Source organism: Leiobunum rupestre, chromosome 3, assembly GCF_980474605.1.
Source record: "Leiobunum rupestre chromosome 3, qqLeiRupe1.1.hap1, whole genome shotgun sequence".
Classification (NCBI taxonomy): Eukaryota; Metazoa; Arthropoda; class Arachnida; order Opiliones; family Sclerosomatidae; genus Leiobunum; species Leiobunum rupestre.
The window spans coordinates 5,572,787-5,594,086 of NC_143386.1; the positions used below are offsets into that span (position 1 = coordinate 5,572,787).

Here is a 21,300-nt window from a genome sequence, read left to right on the forward strand (position 1 = left end):
AGCTTTAGGCGAACCGTTCAGTGAGAGTAATGAAAAATAAACTTATAAAAGTTAAATTGAAACATGTACAGGTCCAAAATGAACTTTAAAAACAGCGAACCTTCCTTAGTTTTGGAGAACTCAACGCAAATCTTACTTTTGGAATTACAAATCCAATATATAGAATATAACAAAATGAAATAAAGCTTTAGGCGAACCACTCAGTGAGAGTAATGAATAATAAACTTATAAAAGTAAAATTGAAACATGTACAGTTCCGAAATGAACTTTAAAAACAGCGAACCTTCCCTAATATTCGGAGAATTCAATGCAAATCTTACTTTTGGAATTACAAATCCAATATATAGAATATAACAATATGAAATAAAGCTTTAGGCGAACCACTCAGTGAGGGTAATGAATAATAAACTTAAAAAGTTAAATTGAAACATGTACAGGTCCAAAATGAACTTTAAAAACAGCGAACCTTCCTTAGTTTTGGAGAACTCAACGCAAATCTTACTTTTGGAATTACAATTTAACTATATAAATTATCACAGTATAAAATAAAGCTTTAGGCGAACCACTCAGTGAGAGTAATGAATAATAAACTTAAAAAGTTAAATTGAAACATGTACAGGTTGTAAGGGCCGCAAGGTGGCGCCAGCCATAGGAGCTGGCATATCGCCAGCTGATAAGAGCTCTTATCCCTTTATAAACCCCAGACAGAGTAAGAGTAGAGGAGAAGGGGGTCTAGACCGGCGGTTGATGTGGTTTGTTAGTTTGGGGCTCTCAATCCCAAGGGGTAATTGAAAGCAATAAAGCATATTGTTGATCCCATAAATCGTTCGTCATAAATTAGTGCGTTACATTTGGTGGCCCATGGGGGGAATTGAATTGGGAAATTAGTTACAAAGAGTACGAGAACGAAGACGGGAAACTGACAAAGCGGAATCTGGCAACACGGGAGAACAAGTTTCATTTTAATCCCGCCAACGTGCCAACGAACACGCTGAGAAACATCGGCCACAGGAAGAAGAAAAAACCCCGACTCCGAAACGAAAGGTTCGTTGAATAATCAAATATTAACAAAACAAATGACAAAATAGCTTGGTAATTACGTAAAGGATAAAAGAAATAATCCGAAAGCGTAAAATAGAAGCATCATAATGGATGCGCAAACAAAAGCCAAGGCCTAAGAAAATTTGTCCTTTTTTTGTTCTGATATTTGAGACTACTTTTGAACCCATACAACAATGTGGTCTGAGGTAATGTTACTTACTGGTTATGTGCTTATATGGTTCTTAACATGGATCGCAAGTTATGCGTTTCCAACTTCAAGACTTTGGTATATTTTGTACAAAATGCTATCGTTATGGCCAAAGGTTTTATGCCTGCTATTGGTAAGCATATTTAGAATAATTAGGAGTGGAAGTCGACTCATAGAAGGTTTGGTAGTAGGGGCCGACAATTTCCTAGATGGCTCGTACCAATGGACAAGAAGACCAAGACCTAATACTAATATTTCGTCTAGTCACAATCCCACTCCATCCACACCACAGCAACGCACTAGTCTAACAGTGGCCTCAGCCGAGCGACGACACCGTGAAGCCTTGATGATGTTCAGACAGGCAACTGGGCAAAATGGAAACCAAACACCACAAGGCACGCCAGTTCGAGGTAGTCCGGGATTACCAACAGGGATAGCTCCCATGATAGGGTCATCTACACAGAATCTATCACCACGACATGTACATTTTCATGGTACTGGTGTTCAAGGGTATGTACCGTCACCAAATAGATTATCTTTGGGTTCAACTATCCAGCCAGGGACGAGATTATCCTCAGGAAGCGGACACAGTGGAAGTACGGCAGGAGTAAACCCGTTCCAACAAAGCCAGGGACTAAGTACTACAGCTGGTGCGAATGTAAGTTCTATCAAAATACCAGTACCGACTTTTTCGGGGGTTAATGAAAATCCAAGAACGTTTATGAAAGAGTTATATACATTTGCTAATATTAAACAATTGAGCCTAGAAGGAATAGCAGCCATGTCCAGAAGTATATTCCTTGGTGAGGCGAGAGTATGGTACGAGGAATTTGAACTAGAACATGATCCCTCTACATGGACATGGCCACAGTTTGAAAGAGAGTTCACAAAGAGGTTTATGAACAGTGGTCGAGAGGATCAAATTCGAATGGAAATCGATTGGACCCAGCAACAACTCGATGAACCGGTAACACAATTTATATATAAAATAGAACGTAAGAATTTGTCGCTGTTACAACCAATGACGAAACAGCGATTAGTGGAAGTATTAAAACGAAATGTCTTGCCTATCTATGCACATCACTTGGTTACATTTCAAAGTGACAATATAGGAGATCTGAGACAAATGTTGATAAAGATGGAACAGTTATTTGGTCCGAAAGATATCTCAACGAACGTCGCAACAGAAATAGAAAAAACTATATATAATCAACCATGTTTGAATTGTGGAAAAACAGGTCACCCGCAGAGTCTTTGCCAGTCAATATCGGGACCAAGGGTCTACCGTCCCCCAGCATCTAGAGGAGGCAGAAATACTTATCGACAAAAAAAACCTGTCCCGACAACAGGAGAGTCTGGTGAAACGGGAAACGAGTAAGGGGATTGAAAGGTGCAGGGCATCAATCCACCACAAACGAACCTGCCATAATGACGATGCAACTTCTACAATCATTCGGTATTTATATTACTTTAAACAATACCAAAAAACAGTTGGCCTGTGTAGACACAGGTGCTGAAGCAAGTTTTGTGACCCTTAAATATTTAAAAACGATATCACTAGACAGTGAATTGATTAAAACTAATGATATATGTTTTCAAGCTAGTGGCGAGACTTTACCAATTTTTGGCCAAATAGAGCTATCAACCAATCTTGACGGAATCCATACGGGAGTAGTACTTTTTAACGTTGTTGGATCTCTACCATGTCCAATCCTGCTCGGGACAGACTATTTCACAAGCCTTGGAGCAAAGATAGACTTCAAAGAGAATACCTTTAAGTGGGACAAGCATTCAGTTACGTTGTATCCAATGACAACAGAGGACAGCGCAAAAGAGCGCTCTGTCTCGGAAAAGGTCATGGCTGAAGTGAAATCAGTAATCAATATAGATAATACAACAGAACAACAACGTGGTGAGTTAACACAATTACTAAAAGAATTCCCAGCAGTGGTAACTGACAAGAAAGGCAGTACCGATTGGATCTATCATAAGATCACTATCAAACCTGGTACTAAGGTCGTAAACCAAAAACCACGCCAGCTAACGAGAAAAGAACGAGCCATTGTGGAAGGTGAAGTAGACCAAATGCTACGAGATGGGATAATAGTACCCTCGACATCACCATATGCTAGTAGAGCGCATATAGTTGGTAAGAAAGATGGAGGGTTGCGATTCTGTGCGAATTATAAAGAACTGAATGAATGCATAGAAGACGATCCATATGGTTTTCCACGAATAAATGGTATTCTTGATTCAATAAAACAACCTAAATATCTAAGCAAACTCGATTTAAGAGCAGGTTTTTGGGAGGTGCCAATGGAAAAAGGAAGCGAAAAGTATACAGCGTTTGTGACGGAAAGTGGTAAATATGAATTCAAGTACATGCCCTTTGGTCTCAAGACGAGTCCAGCAACCTTCCAAAGATTGATGGACAGAGTCCTAAAACATGGAAATAGATTGGGAGTCGCCTGGTACTTGGACGATATCATCATAGCTAGTCAAACCTGGGCCGAACACCTAAAGGCTCTGAGATGGGTTTTGTCACAACTACAAAAAGCCGGCCTAACGCTCAAGCTGTCCAAATGTTCGTTTGCCTGCAATAAAGTGTCAATATTGGGACATCAAGTCAGTACCGAAGGGATATGTATAGATCCGTCTAAAGTCAAAGCGATCCGAGAGTATGTAATTCCAACTAACACCTCGGAACTTGCTACTTTTTTAGGAATGGTAACTTATCATACCCGCTTTATCCCAAACTTTGCTGATTTAATAGCACCGTTACAGTTTCTAAAACGCAAGAATGTTCAATGGAGATGGACGAAGGTAGAGCAAGCGACCTTCAACTCACTGAAAGAACAGATTGCAAAGGCTGTAATGCTGCATGTACCAGATCCAGACCTGCCCTATATTGTAACTACAGATGCAAGCCAATACGCAATTGGAGCCATGTTGTCGCAAATCCAAAATGGAATAGAAGTACCGTTATCTTACGCCAGCCGGATTTTCAGAGGACCTGAGGTACGATATAGCACACCCGAAAAAGAATGCTTAGCTATTGTTTATGCCATAGAGCAATTTCGACATCATTTACATGGTCAACACTTTACAGTAGTTACCGACCACAAGGCTTTGAAGTGGTTATTTAATTTAAAGAACCCTAAGAGTAAACTATTACGATGGGCTATTTTGTTGCAAGAATATACTTTTGATGTTGTCTATATTCCGGGGAAGGCGAATAGAGTCGCTGATGCACTGTCCCGCTCTGTAACGGAATTTGATAAAGGCAAAATAATATCATCAAAGACTCTAATGACTATCTATTTAGCCGCAGGAAGTCAGATGTTGGAACCCATTACAAAGCAAGACATCATGAAAGAACAAGAGGGAGACAAACAATGGGAAGACATTATGGTTGATCTCCGGAAAGGTAAAAAACATGATTTATATGAAATATGTAATAATATTCTGTGTAGAAAGGCCACACCATCGAAACCAAGGAAGATAGTAATACCCCATGGCCTACATAATAAGATGTTCGAGATGTATCATGATCATCCTGTTTCTGGCCACAGAGGATATACTGCAACAGAGAAAAGAATCACCACCAAGTATTACTACCCAGGACTGAGAAAACTGATAGCGGAAAGAGTACGTAAATGTGTCACCTGTCAACAATACAAAGCAACAAACCATAAACCAGCAGGTAAAATGATGTCCAATACCACTACCGATGGTCCAAATCAATTGGTTGGGATTGATATGATGGGTCCACTACCAACAACCGCTCGAAATAATCGATACATCGTAGTAATAGTCGATTACTTCACTAAGTATGTCGAGTTATTTGCAATTAAAAACATAACTGCCTTTACAGTCGCAAATGTGTTCCTAAAATATATATCACGTCATGGCTGTCCCGAACGCATCCTTTCCGACAATGGGACGCAGTTTACGTCAGCTGTATGGAACGAAACGTGCCAGCTATTGAAGGTAAAACCTGGACTCACCACCCCATATCACCCTCAAACAAACCTAAGTGAACGGGTCAACAGAGTACTGGGTGAACAAATAAGTATATACGTAGGTAACTCTCATAACAAATGGGACTTGGGCCTGGATTTGCACCAATTAGCAATAAACTCAGTATACCACTCTACGATTAAAACGTCCCCATTTTATCTAACTTATGGTAGAAATGTTACTCTACCGTGGGATGATGAGAACCAGCATAAAGCAGCAGATGAAATAGATCCAGCCACCTTAAGGGAGTATGAACAAAATACGTTAAGCGAGCTACATAACGCCTTAGATAGTGCACGCAAGTATGCAGTCATAGCACAAGCAAAACAAAAGTTGTACTACGATAAGCAATATACGAACTCTGAACTAGAGGTTGGCCAATTGGTATGGAAAAGGTCCCACAAACTCTCCAATAAAGAGGCAGGTGTGATGGCAAAATTGTTACCAAAATGGGAGGGCCCGTATAAAATAGTAAGGAAGCATGGCCCGTTAACATATGAGATACAAGATTGGCAAACTGGACAATATAAAGGCAAATGGCACATTAATGAACTAAAATTTTATATCAGACAGGATTCTAATGGCGACTTTCCTGACGTAATTGATGTCACTTTACCTACAACAGAGATGGACGAAGACGATTCAAATACGACCGAGACGGACTCAATACCCCAAGAGGAGGGTGATCAAGAAGCAGAAATGCTAGAATTTAGTCTTATAGAACCAGAATCAGTATTAGCAGAACAAGAACAACAGACCGAAACCATAAATAACGTGTCCAATGTGGTGAACGAAACATCGTCTGATCCCACATACCTCACGCCTTTATTGAAAGGTTGGGTCCGAGAACTAGTCTATCGAAAATCCCCAAAACTGGGCCGAGTAGGTGATGTATACTACTATACACCTATACCTACCGTACAACAAATACGATCTCTAAAAGAATTAGAACGGAAATGGAGGTATTTGGGAGATGCTACCAATGGGTTGGATACCAGTATGTTTTTATTTAAACCCACTCCACTTCCTGGAGCACCTACCACCCAAGAAATCGTCCGAAATGCAAAATAAAGGGGCCGATCTATATATTGATTGTCCTAAGGGTTGTTAATGATGATATTCTGACCCGAGTGTTTATAGATATTATAGATAATAATAAAACATCTTTCTATTATAGAATGGAGAAATCCTATGTCTTGTTCCTAGGTGAAGATGAGTTGCCAGTAAGGGCAATCGTCAGAGGTAATCTGCCATTTCCAGTGATTCCAAAGCACATTATCCGTATGCTGAATTACCAAGGTGACATTACGCACGCTGATGAAGATAAATTTCAACACCGATACGGAGTAGAAGGAGTAGTTTGCACCATAGTAATCCCAATGCGGTTTGGCGAGGAAAAAGCTTTAGACGTTCATGTAGGGGTAACCTCCATCCAACAGGATAACATACTTATAGATCCAGCTACGGAATACAGACTGATGGGACTCCCAGAAGAGGAACCATTGCCCAGAGGACCTTATTCCTTTTCTTCACTACCAGACACTCCACCAAAAAAGAGCGAACCGACTGTGAAGTTCGTGTCATCAGGATGTTCGACTACAGTGGAGCAGCGCACGGTTTCCTTTGCGCCTTCTGTTCCTAAACAATCTACAAGCAGGCAGATCATCCTCCGAGACGGCCAACAAACCACTACAAACAATGATCTGTCACAACGACGACAACACTGCTATAGATGCGGCAAAAGAGGACATCTGGTGAGGCAATGCCACACACAACGGAGGGTATTGCGTACCAACGAGCAAAGACGAGTCCACGGGTTGAACGAGCAAAGACGAAGTGCACTCCCTAGGCCGTACAAGTACAGATTCTAACTTTGTTAATAGTATAACGGACTAGTAGCTCGGGAATAAGAAAAATTTGACTTTGACGCGCATATACCAAAAGCATATATCATTAATTCAAATTAATTAAGTGTTTAAAAATTTTATAGTGTAGAATAACAAGTGTATAAAAAAATTAACCAACTAATAGCTTAGTATAAAAATTTGTATTAAATAGTAACAAAAATAGATATCAAATCGTATATTAAATAATTGTACATATGTGGGAAAAAGAGAGACCGAAACTAACAACAAAAAAAAACGGGGGAGAATGTAAGGGCCGCAAGGTGGCGCCAGCCATAGGAGCTGGCATATCGCCAGCTGATAAGAGCTCTTATCCCTTTATAAACCCCAGACAGAGTAAGAGTAGAGGAGAAGGGGGTCTAGACCGGCGGTTGATGTGGTTTGTTAGTTTGGGGCTCTCAATCCCAAGGGGTAATTGAAAGCAATAAAGCATATTGTTGATCCCATAAATCGTTCGTCATAAATTAGTGCGTTACAAGGTCTAAAATTAACTTTAAAAACAGCGAACCTTCCCTTACATTCGGAGAATTCAACGCAAATCTTACTTTTGGAATTCCAAATCCAATATATAAAATATAACAAAATGAAATAAAGCTTTAGGCGAACCGTTCAGTGAGAGTAATGAAAAATAAACTTATAAAAGTTAAATTGAAACATGTACAGGTCCAAAATGAACTTTAAAAACAGCGAACCTTCCTTAGTTTTGGAGAACTCAACGCAAATCTTACTTTTGGAATTACAATTTAACTATATAAATTATCACAGTATAAAATATAGCTTTAGGCGAACCACTCAGTGAGAGTAATGAATAATAAACCTAAAAAGTTAAATTGAAACATGTACAGGTCCAAAATGAACTTTAAAAACAGCGAACCTTCCCTAATATTCGGAGAATTCAATGCAAATCTTACTTTTGGAATTACAAATCCAATATATAGAATATAACAAAATGAAATAAAGCTTTAGGCGAACCACTCAGTGAGAGTAATGAATAATAAACTTATAAAAGTAAAATTGAAACATGTACAGTTCCGAAATGAACTTTAAAAACAGCGAACCTTCCCTAATATTCGGAGAATTCAATGCAAATCTTACTTTTGGAATTACAAATCCAATATATAGAATATAACAATATGAAATAAAGCTTTAGGCGAACCACTCAGTGAGGGTAATGAATAATAAACTTAAAAAGTTAAATTGAAACATGTACAGGTCCAAAATGAACTTTAAAAACAGCGAACCTTCCTTAGTTTTGGAGAACTCAACGCAAATCTTACTTTTGGAATTACAATTTAACTATATAAATTATCACAGTATAAAATAAAGCTTTAGGCGAACCACTCAGTGAGAGTAATGAATAATAAACTTAAAAAGTTAAATTGAAACATGTACAGGTCTAAAATTAACTTTAAAAACAGCGAACCTTCCCTTACATTCGGAGAATTCAACGCAAATCTTACTTTTGGAATTCCAAATCCAATATATAAAATATAACAAAATGAAATAAAGCTTTAGGCGAACCGTTCAGTGAGAGTAATGAAAAATAAACTTATAAAAGTTAAATTGAAACATGTACAGGTTCAAAATGAATAGACTTTGATCAAACATATTTTCTTCCTACCTCTGTAAAAGACACATTAAAAAAATCGAGTTAAAATCATTTAAAAAATCCAACAGTTTTTTAATAAAATACTTACTCTTATGATATATTATACTAGAGATTACTATGTTATAATCTTTAACGTTTGTGTAGAACGCATTATGGACTTTATGGTGACCGATTCCAAACAATCGAGTAATGGCGTCGTACAAAAGAAACTACAAACTGGGCTACCAGATATTTTAAAAGGACTTTAGCTCGGCCACCTTAGACACGGCCCACTGCGCATGCGCTCGCGTTCTCTCGCCCCATAGCGGCCCGCTCAATCAGCCCAAAATAGAGAATGCCATTTGTGGCCGCTACGTAGGCTGGAGCGCTATAATCTGACCCCTCTTTAACCTTGAATCCTACGGAGATATGTGGTTTTTTGATTTATTATGAAAAAGATTAAGAATTAATAGGCATTTTCAAGGAAATGAAAGGCAAATCAACTATTTTTATACGTTTTAATCACTTTTTCAAAATTTTTACGTTTGTTTTTCCCGCCGAAAATAATATTTTAAAATCACCAGATGTCAGATGCTCTCGCTACTGAGTCAGCTGTTACAGTTGACAACACGTCGATGAAAAAGACTGCTGGGATAATCACAATTAACGCTTGTAGCTAAGCCAATAGCAAATATTTTAATAACTGGGAAATGGAAAGTAAGTTATTATTTAAATATTTACAATCCATAATGTGGAGAAGTTTAAACAAAGTTATTATTTATCTGTTTCCAGGAATGACTGCCGTAAATGTTGTATTGGATGTTTCACATTTAAAGAAACTTTATCGTTTGAGGCTTAAAACTAAGTTCTTTAAGTTTCTCGTATCAGCCTGAAATTTAACCGTGTTATATTATCAACTAAAGGTGGAATTATTTTGTCACAGATAAATTTTGCAGAAGTTGGAAGCATGAGTGTCATTGCAATCACACTGTAAAAGAGGACATTTAGAAAGCTTCGGCAAATTGTTACAAATTCCAGGAGTTTCTCGTAAATATGGAATCGCTCCCTCTATGAAGGTCAAAACAATTGAGATAATCAAACAAACTTCTGCTTTGGATATTTTAAACCACCTCTGTCTGATAGTTAAATTAAATCAAGGAGCGGAGAGTAGTAAATCCCAATTCGAAATTTGATTCATTTAATCAATAAATCTAATATTTGTTTGAATTTGGTTACTTGATTTTAAGAGGCAAGGAAATGACTAAACATTATTTACATTTTTGAGGGACTACTAATTTTTAATTTCAGGTCAGTATATCCCACCCCCAAGGGTCTAGAGACGCCAGTGCATTTATAACCAAATTGTTTACAGGTTCTTTGAAAATGTCAAGCCCCACAATTGTCTGTTAGAGATGAATTCTGTACCTTTATCTGTGTCACTAAAGTGTAAACTGCATACTACACTTGATGCTGATGTGTCATTTATTTTGTAATTATCACGTGATGTGATATGATTTTCAGCCATCTTTCTCACAGAATTTCATCACTTTTTTAGATTTGCAATAAGGAACGCAAAAGCATTTTAATCTTGTTAAGTAAGGGTAACTAAATTGTTGAATAAAAATTACTTAATTTCTAATTACCTGTAAACTGTATTATTACATTTCAATAGTTTGTATAATCTAGTGAATCCATTGACTTATTGATAAATGAAATTCGAAACCATATAAATATATGTTGGAACTTATTCTTAAAAGGGTTTCAAACAATGTAAATCTTAGAACATGTTTATAATAAAAATGAACAAATTCCACCTAAATAAACATTTTATTTTCTTTAGAAGATAATGAAAATTATATAGTTATATCAGAAATGCATGTATTTCTGGTTATATGTATGGAAAAATGGCTACAAGACAAGGTAAAAGTTGTAAATAAAACTAACTAGGGTTAACTTTCTTGCTAAACAATTTGAAAAAAACTGAATTATAACCTAATTTTTTAAATTATAAATGGAAACATAACTTTCAATTACAAAATAAAAATGAAAAAAATTAGCTTTAAGAATATTTAGGTACTTTTTAGCAGCACGTACTCATCAGTTGTTGAGTTTCCCACCATAGAGTATGATGTTAAATCGGTTGTAAAAAGACGCGTTTTTAGGGTTGGGACGAAGCGCTCCCGGCGGACGACGATGACACTAATCGCTAAACTTTTGATTCGCGCCAATACATGGATTTGAAATTCTTTGAGCGGGCCGCTATGGGGCGAGAGAACGCGAGCGCATGCGCAGTGGGCCGTGCCTTAGATCAGCTTTTTCGCAGTAATTGGCTGTGATTGTAGAAATAATTCAACAAATGAAAATAATGGAAATAAAAATTAAGAAAATAATAATATAAAAAAATATAAAAATTAAGAACAGATAAAATTAATTAAATAATTAAGTAGTTTTGATTTAATACGTAATTTCATTAATTCACGTTAAATAAACTCGTAAATTTAAATAATAATATTCTTAATAAAATTAATATTTTGTGGTTCATTAATCATTATCAGCTCAAATACAAATACAGGTGAAAAAAATTAAAATTAATTGCTGATAAACGCACCTCTAGATAGCATTAATGGACGAAACATTTCGAACGAATAGTGGAGATCCATGCGACGTCGATTGGGCTGAATATCGGATGTCGCGAAATTGGTTCTACGAGGACTAAAATGGGACGTCCGTTATTTATCCCGTAGGACGAATTTTGAACGGGACCAAGCTGGGCTCTATGGACCATGCTGGGACGTCCCAGGGATGATTTGTGTTTGCTGGGAAGTTGAATAAGGTATGGGAAATATGTTTTTCCTGGTTAATTTTTGTAATGAACCTTTACTTGATGTAACAACTCTGTTAAAAATGATATCATGGTATTTTATCGCAATAAACTTTGTTACATTTCCCCTAGTCATTTAAAATTCATCAAAATATCACAGAACGTTCAAGATCTGTTTTGTACTTCTAGGTAGGGAAGGCCGTGATCTCAATAAAATCCCAACAGCTTAGGAACAATTTCAGAGTGGAACAAATTTGGATCAAAAGGGTTTCTATCCCAAACAGGCTTATCACCGCAAAAATCAACTAATAGGTCATACCAAGAGAAACCGGTCAACCCCATTTGACCTGGGATTTGGAAAAGCTTCTTCAATATTAAGACTCTTTTTTTTAACATTTTGCCAAGGTCTTAATTTCGAGAAGTCCATACCCTGTATTTTGCTGATGTACCACATGATCTGGCGAGGCACCAAACATCAGAAGAGTTGGATTGACGCATGCAGAGTCTAACTGCGTACGTTGTGGAATTAGGATGTATTCTTAGGTATTTCTGGGTTGCAATTTCTTCGTTTTTCAATCCTCCTTGCACGTACTTGTTTTTCGAAAGGTCAGCCCCTTTGAAGATGGATTTTAGAAATGCTTTATTTCTTTACGTAGCTTCAGGTGGCCCCAAATTTTTAAGCAGTAAATCTCACCTTCCGTTCGGAACTCTTTTACAGTCCAAAATGAACCACAATAAAGCTTCAACGTGCTTACACACACCTACATGACATCGCCATCCTTACATCCGCACCAAGCTCTTTCTATAATACTATCGGAAGCAGGTATTTTTATTGCTACATAATATTTAGAATAAAGGGTGAAAGAGCCCTCTACTTTACGTTTAATACAGATTACAGATTCCTCTGTTGCTGTAGGACCTGGACTTACACCTTCGGATACTTTATTGCATTTACACATCCTATATCCCCAAGTTAGATGTTTTTCGGCCTTTGTTGAAGAATGGTGTTTGGCGATTGAGCTTTCTTTAAATATTAGTGGAACTAACTTTAGTTGTTTTGTCCAATTACCAATTGAAAGTTTTACCTTCTTGTTTACAGCTTTTTTCTTCATTTTTGTTACTGAAAAATATATTTTAAGAATAAGAGAAAATTCAAATATATTTAGACCCTTAATACGAACATTTTAGAAGTTACTTCCAGGAACACAAATAGCAGACGATATTCAAATCAAGCGGTTGCAAATTTCCGACTTGAAAGGCAACATAAAATCAAGTAGTTGGGCAAGCCAAATGGCGCAATTTATATTATTACCTATTAACAAGAATTGTATCGTTTACATTATTATCGTTTAAGTACTGCTTGGATTCGTTGTTAATGGACAACGGATGGACTGGATTTAAAAATACCATTAGCCGTCGAGGCTCTAATTCAATTATAATTTTTAACACCTTGGAAGCTTGGATTTGATATATGATAACAATATTTAAAGTCTTTATCACGTACAGGTACATCATGCAGATCAATTCTTAAAACCAATTAATTGCACAGATAATTTAAAAAATCATACATATAAAGCTAATATGATCTGTTCGACTAGCTCATCATTCCATGAAAATGTAGTGTAAAAGGAAATATTTTCTATAGGCAGTTAATGTCCGTGGTTTTACTTTTTATTTGTAGTATAAAAATCTGTAAAGGTTATTTGAACTTTTGAACCGTTTAAATTTATTTCAACATTTCTACGACTATCGAAACAAACTAAACAGATATTTTTGTGGATTTTACAAATTGGCGGCAAAAACTCAACACCGAGAATAAAAGACACCCAAACAACAATTGCAATTTAAGTAAAAACGTCCTTAACGACTTGTCAAACTATAATTTCACTGGAATTTTGGTCCAAATAGCGCAAAATATTTAAATTTGAAACCTGGTGACCAAAATAACGATAATTGGCGTTCCATTGTGCGCCAATATTATAAAATTTGGCATCATAAAGGTATGAAATTTTTTAAATAGTTTTGAGACCCAATAAATAGTTTTAATCTTATTTCATATAATCGTACTCATTTTGCACCATTATCTTAAAATAAAACTTTATTTAACTTACGTCAAGTTGCAAAACAGCCAATAATGTGTAAAATCAGTAATGTTTTAGTGTTAATTTTTTAATAATTTGCATAAATTATGTGCACAAACGCTCAGTATTGTGATTTCAATGGCTTTCTGATATTTTTACATTGTTTATCAAGTCGCAATCGTAGAAAGGTTTTGAAAAAAAAAACCAAATTGTAAACTTTGGTACGATATTTGCTTTAGATTTCAGATGAAAACCTTTAATGGGAAAAGTGTGATATAACAATGTTAAGCCATTAAGACCTAAAACAAAAATAATATATTTTTCCGTCTGGTACTAAAAGCCTTTTATACCAGTTGTTTATTTAAATAAGTGTATCACTTGCGCGATTTGAATTATATCGATAATTATGTTATTACAACTTTGTTGTGCCAACCTCTTACAAGAAATCAATGTTGGCTGGTCTACTTCTTTAAGGATAACCTTTCATCGACCAATTTGCCAAGCACTTTTCCTCGAAACTTGTTATGGTCAGAATTATTTCTATTGAGCTTTGATGGTTCGAAATAATTTAAGCTCAAATGAAACATTTACCTAGTAGTTAGTATGATTTGGTGGTTAAATATAATTGTAATGAAACGGGAGAAATTGCCTACTAATTTATATTCTACTAAGTTTGCGGTGAAATGGAAATCGAGAAATCCCATTTTAATTTTTAAAATACAATAATTACGAAAAAAACCAGATTCCCTCTATTTCTTTTTAAATTAAAAATATTGATTGATAAGAAACATGAAAAGTAAAACACGATTTTTAAAACTAGTCATGGAAAGTCGTCGTTAAAAATAGGATTAAATGTGGGCTAAAATATAATTAGAATAATTTATATCAAACCTGCTTTTTTCTCTTTAGCACATTGCGAAAATGTTTAACAAAAATAAAATATTGTTATTTTTTCCATCTGAGCAAATAAGTTGATATATATAAAAAAAATCCAACACAAATATTTAAAAAGAAAACGCTATCACTTATAGTCAAGATTGTTTCGAGCTAAAATGTCATCGACGCTTAGTAAAAGATATTGAAAGATTATTGTGCACTGCAGTCACTGCAGATCGTGTTTTTTGAGTTATAACATTTTATCGACCTGACAGTTCTACATATTAATTTTAGTGTGAGCAGCGCTTGTCTGAAAAACATTGATCCAAAAATTCAATATGAAAGAGTACAGCTTTAAATTAAGAATATAAGCGTAGCAAGGAAAGTCAAGATTCCGTCAATCTTAAAATTCCTTTTGCTTGTGAAAAAACTAAACCTTCTTAATGTAAAAAAGCAAGTAAATAAATTTACTTAATACCGTAATGTAATGGTTGTGTCGTACGTAAAATACAATTTTAAATTCGGTCAATTCTCGTGGCGCGATAATTTAGATGAAACTAATAAAACATTTAACCAGAAACATATTTAAATAAAACTTGATCTAATCTGCAAGTGTTTTACTCTCTTTAATCTGAGGAGTGTTTAATTAACGAATAATCTCTCTAGATTGTATGGACATAGCACAATATTGTTAAACAATTTATACACCGCTGTGGAACTGTTGATAACGGACTTAAAAGATTAAATTTATTTTTTATATTAATTTCAAAGATATACAAATTTTAATAGCTACCAACTAACAAGTTGTAAGATAACCCACCGAGAATGACAAACATCCAACTTAGTTTTTATGAATCGCGAGAGGCTTTGAGCAATCTGCAATTGAAATATTTGAGTTAATTGTGTACAAGTATCTTGTTAATATTTTATCTCCGTTAAAGCTGATCGATTTTCAGCTAAGTTAAGGCATACTTTACATTGCTAATATGTCGTTTTCTATACAACTTATAATTTCTTTTTAATCTTAAAAGTTTTAGAATTTCTGTTTAAAGTTGGGTATTTTTTGGTAAATTTCTGATCATACTTTCCCGATTTGCTGCTTAAATTTAGGGTAAGTTCTGTTTCTTGGAGGCTATTCTTCAAACTGAGAAGACTTTCCAAACAAAGTTGTAACGAATATGATCAAATTTCAAATTTGAGTATTTAATATTTAATTTAAACGGATAATCTATGCAAAAACGACATGTTAAAGGAAGGGCCTCAATCCTATCAAGGGGTGTCCAAAAACAATTGCGGTTTACTTTTTAATTCTTTAAAATTATATTTAAATTTTATTACCGGAAGCATTAAGATGAATTTTCATACAGGGTGTCCACTAAAAAATGAACCAGGGCGATTATCTCAAAATCTGTTTTAGGTACGATTTTAAAATTTTCAAGTCGTATACAAGATGTAGGGGGAAACCTAATGTGAAAATGTCGATGACCTTGAACCATGTCTTCAAGGTCATCCAAAAACTAACTCGAGAACCGTAAGTGTTACAAAGTTGGTTCCAATTAGAAAAGTGTTCAACGTGACTTTTTAAGTACAGGTTGGTTTGACCTGATCGGATTTGACTAATAGGAAGCCGAGAAATGCTAGATGAAAAACAAGAAGGTCGTTCAGTTGATAACGTTTCGAAAGCGAGGTTCGGGAGCTGATAATTCTAACGATACTCGTGTTAGAGTACTGAAATTTGCTTCATATCCGCATCGGGATTGAGGCTCTTAAGTTGAAAAATTTCAATGACCTTGAACAATGTCTTCAAGGTCATCTAAAAACTAACGTGAGAACCGTAAGTGTTAGAAAGTTGGTTCCAATTAGAAAAGTGTTTCACGTCACATTGTAGGTCTAATTAGCTTTGATTCGATCGAATTTGACCAATAGGAAGTCGAGGAACTCTTTTTCAAAATCACAAAGGTCGTTAAAATGAAAATTGAAAGAAACCCACATAACTCGAAACCAATTCGTGTTACATCGAAGTTTGCTAGACAAACTCAATATGGTGGAAGGTTTAAAGTTTGTAAAATTGGATGACCTTGAAGACATGGTTTAAGGTCATTGAAATTATTATCTCGTGATCCATTTGGTTTAGAAACTAGGTTCGAATAGGAAATTTGCGAATCACCGCTTTCTCGTCAAAGTAGTTTTGAACCATGTCTTCAAAGACATTTAAAAATGCCCTTGACTTCCTTTTGGTCTAATCCGATCGAATCAAAGCTAATTAGACCTACTATGTGACGTGGAACACTTTTATAATTGAAACCAACTTTTTAACACTTACGGTTCTCGCGTTAGTTTTTGGGTGACCTTGAAGACATAGTTCAAGGTCATTGAAATTTGAAACTAAAGACGCTCAATCCTGATGAGGATGTGTAGCAAATTTAAGTACTCTAACACGAGTATCTTTAGAGTTATCCGTTCCCAAACCTCGCTTTCAACACTTTATCAATTTAATGACCTTCTTGTTTTACATATAGCATTTTTTGGCTTAATATTGGTCAAAACCGAGCAGTGCAAAGCTATTTGTACTAACAAACTCACGCGGAACACTTTTCTAATTGGAACCAACTTTCTAGCACTTACGGTTCTCGAGTTAGTTTTTGGTTGACCTTGAAGACATGGTTCAAGGTCATCGACATTTTCGCAGTAGGTTTCCCCCTACATATTGTATACGACTTGAAAATTTCAAAATCGCACCTAAAACAGATTTTGAGATATTCGCCCTGGTTCATTTTTTAATGGACACTCTGTATATTTCCAGCTTTATGAAATAAATATGACGGCCTCAAATTATTCTATGGGGTCTAAAATTATAAAAAAAAGTCCAATTTACTGGGTACACCCGACCATAACCTCCTAGCACTGCCTCTGAATCTCCAAGAGAATTTGCATTTACAATGTTTAACATTATTATGTGATTTCAAATTCTAATGTTGTATTCTTTTAAGTACATTTAGAGTTGTGTTTTTGTCTCTGCAGATGTGTGCATCTTGTCAAAATTAGTAGTGTCTCTAAGAAGAGAAGGCCTCACAATTGAAGAGTTTCAAAGCATGAAATCATTAAGATGCCGCACCAATATTTACTGAAACAGTCAGTGCGTCATTTAATTAAAGCTTACCATCCTTTAACTTTCAATTTAAAATCATGGTTAAATTGTAATATTCAACTTTTTTATTTCTTCCAGCGTTTATATTCCAGTCCAAGCTGACACAATTTTACTAAAATTCAATTGCTTATCAAATGGATGAAACGATATATGAACTAACTAACGATTTTATTATAAAATGCATTCTAGGAACTATAGCATTTTTAACACGGTGCTATATACTTACAAGCTCGATGTTAATTAATATTTCATTCGTTAAACTTAATATAAAAAAAATTAAATAAAAAAAAAATTTTAAATCCCGTTTCCTTCTTTTATTACAGAACAGAACCATTAGTCAATTAAGATGATGGTACTTTTTACTGGCAAAGCTTTAACATCAATATAAAAATACATTTAAGACAGAAAATGAAAAAGAGGGCTAGTGTTAAAGTGAAGTCACAAGGAATAACCCTAATGATATTGTGATGAAATTTGTCTTCACTGTTGTAATATTTGGTGGTGGTGATTAACTATTTCAACTAGCAATTAATAATAAACTTTAATACATTTTGCGGAATACAATTTAACAACATCTTGTCACTAACCAACGTATCTATCTAATGGTTTCTTTTTAATAATAAATCCTCGCACGTGAGAGTTAGCGCGCGGTACATTTTAAATAATGAAAATAGTATAAACATGACATCTCCCTTTTCTTTAAGAAAATGTCTTAAGGTAAGGTACTAAATATTTATCACATAACAAAACCCTTTAAAATGTAACGATACAATTAAATACGTCTTTCATTGATGAGCCGTTGAGGTGGGCAATATTCGTGGTCTCAAATTGTAGCGTCTGGGAGTACCTTGTTCGACCGGTGGAGTATCAGATCTTGCTTCGGATAGAACTGGCGTTCTAGGTTCGTTCAGTTTTTTATCTGGTAGTAAGACTGTAGAGGGGGGTGGAATAATTTTGTAAAAAGATGAGTTTCTGGTGATACGTTGTCCATTTTTTTCAGCTGTTATCATGGAACCATTTATGGCTACGATTTGGTAAGGTTCCGGATTAAAGAACGGTGACATTTTGTTGGTCCGATTAGCTTTCACTAATACGTGATCCCCTATTTGAAATTGATGTGGTTTTGCACGTTTTTTTTTGTCATGATACCTCTTCATCTTTTGTTTAGCAAGAGCATCTCGCTTCTGTAACTCAGTATGTTCTGAATTTGATGAAGGCAAAGATGGTAGTTTGCTTTTGACAGTCCGTCCAAAGAAAAGTTCTGATGGTGGCTGACCAGTAGTTGAGTGAGGGGTATTTCGGTAACTTATTAAAAAACGTTGAACTTCATCTTTCCAATCAGTTCCTGTGACTTCGGCTGCGCGAATAGCCTTGTTTAATGAAGCCATGAAGCGTTCAGCTGTACCATTCGCTTGCGGCCAAAGAGGTGTAATCTTTCGATGTTGAATTCCAAAACTTGAAAGATATTCAGGAAACGCGTGTGAATTGAATGGTGGACCATTATCAGATTTGATTACATCAGGAAGTCCAAAAAGAGCAAATATTTTGTCCAGAGCTTTTGTGGTTGCTTCAAATGAAGTTGACAGAACAATTTCAGTCATAGGATAACGAGAATGTTCATCATTAATGACTAAGAGATATTTTCCATTGTTAAATGGGCCAAGGTGATCAATCGCTAGATGTGTCCACGGAGTTTCCGGGAGCGAAGTCATGAGTAAAGGTGTTTTCGTAGTCTGCGGAGCTACAGCGAGACATGGAATACAGGATCGGACTACTTGATCGACTCGAGCATCCATATTTGGAAACCAAACTTTGGTTCGCAAAAGTTGCTTAGTTTTCACTAAGCCTAAGTGACCTTCATGGGCTATTGCGATCACTCTGTCCTGCAGAGACGTAGGAACGTAAATTCAGTGCCCACGTACCAAAATTCCATCCATAACGGAAAGTTCATACTGGACGTTTTTAAATCGTTGGAGAATATCTCTGTTTATGCTGGAGTCTTGAAGTTGCCAAAGATTTGTTTGAAGACACTTGATAACTGCTTTGACAATCTTGTCATTTTCCGAAGCTTCCTTAACTTCCTCATAAGTAACTGCTTTTGGTATAGCATAGTGCACGATCATATTGACATGATTCTCAGTTGCCGGAGATAAGCAACGTAGATGTTCGGTGATTTTATTCGGATGTCTGGATAGATAATCAGCTGGGTTCAATTTTCCAGGCTGATATACAAGCTTTAGGTCATATGGTGCTAATCGAAGGTTCCATCTCTCGATGCGAGCAGAGGTTTTCGCCTTCGGGTTTCTGAGTAAGGTTAATAGTGGAAGGTGATCAGTTACCACTGTAAACTGAGATCCATAAATATAAAGGTGAAAATGTTCACAACTCCAAACAACTCCTAAAGCTTCACGTTCAGTCTGTGAATAACGAGTTTCAACGTCAGTTAAAGCCTTACTGGCAAATGAGGTGATCGCGATTTTGTCTTTGAAGCCTTTTTGAGTCAATATTGCACCAAGTCCAGTAGGGCTGGCATCCACGTAGATAATTGTAGTTTTAGACGGATCAAAGTACGATAGAATAGTATCCTTTTGAAAGTGAGATTTTAGTGTTTGAAGAGCTGATTCGTGATCCTTTGTCCAATTCCAAGGAGCATCTTTCTTGGTTAAACTCCTCAATGGTAACATGAGGTCAGAAAAATTTGGTATGAAACGCGAACAATAGGTAGCCAGACCCAAGAGACTTCTAATCTCATCAGGAGTTTTTGGTTGTTCGATGTTTTGCAATGTTTTGATTTTTGTTTGATTAACGGATAGACCTACTTCTCCAAACACATGCCCGAAAAACTTTAATTCCAATTTACGAAATTCGCATTTATTGGCGTTGAGGGTGATATTATTTCCTTCGAGTCTTTTCAGAACTTGTGTAAGGGCTTTATTGTGGTCCGCCATATCCTTTCCGAAGACTAAAATGTCGTCAGAAATATTAAGCGCATTCGAAATATCTTGTATAATGCAATAGATGGTGTGGTGAAAAATTTCAGCTGCTGAACTAATTCCAAAACTAAGTCGCTTATATTGATAGAGACCTCGATGAGTGCTGAAGGTCGTAATTGATCTTGATGATTCGTCCAGCTCAAGCTGGTGATATCCTTTATTTAGGTCTAGTTTCGAAAAAACGCTAGCTCCATTGAGCTTCTGAATTACGTCTTCGATAGTAGCCATAACGTGACGGATTCTAATTATAGCTGTGTTGGGAATTCTCATATCAACACATAAACGAATTTTCTTAATCTCGTCAGTTAAAAGAACATCTTCAGGATTCATTATTTGATCTTGTGAAGTTGAGATGTCCTGATTAGAAATTTTCGCCTTCTGAACTAAGACGACTGGTGAGACCCAAGTCGTAGGACCGGTTACTGGTTCAATTATGTCATCTTCCAATAGTTGATCGAGCTCTACATCCAATGCTTTTCTCAGATGAAAAGGAATTCGGCGATGCGGTTGAATAACAGGTTGCACACTTGGATCAATGTCGAGTTTGACTTTGATATTTTTAACTCTGCCGATCCCGTTAAATAACTTAGGATATTTAGATACAATATCTTCATTAGTTA

General features: G+C 35.9%; 1 protein-coding gene across 1 annotated transcript; it reads left to right on the top strand.

The window, feature by feature from the left end:
• Positions 1–626: 626 nt before the first annotated feature.
• LOC149949213 (uncharacterized) lies at positions 627–7,623 on the top strand. Its single transcript, XM_090167676.1, has 2 exons — positions 627–1,044; positions 6,447–7,623. Exon 2 carries the CDS (start codon positions 6,448–6,450, stop codon positions 7,138–7,140), a length of 693 nt encoding a protein of 230 aa, XP_090023802.1. The 5' UTR covers positions 627–1,044; position 6,447; the 3' UTR covers positions 7,141–7,623.
• Positions 7,624–21,300: the final 13,677 nt, after the last annotated feature.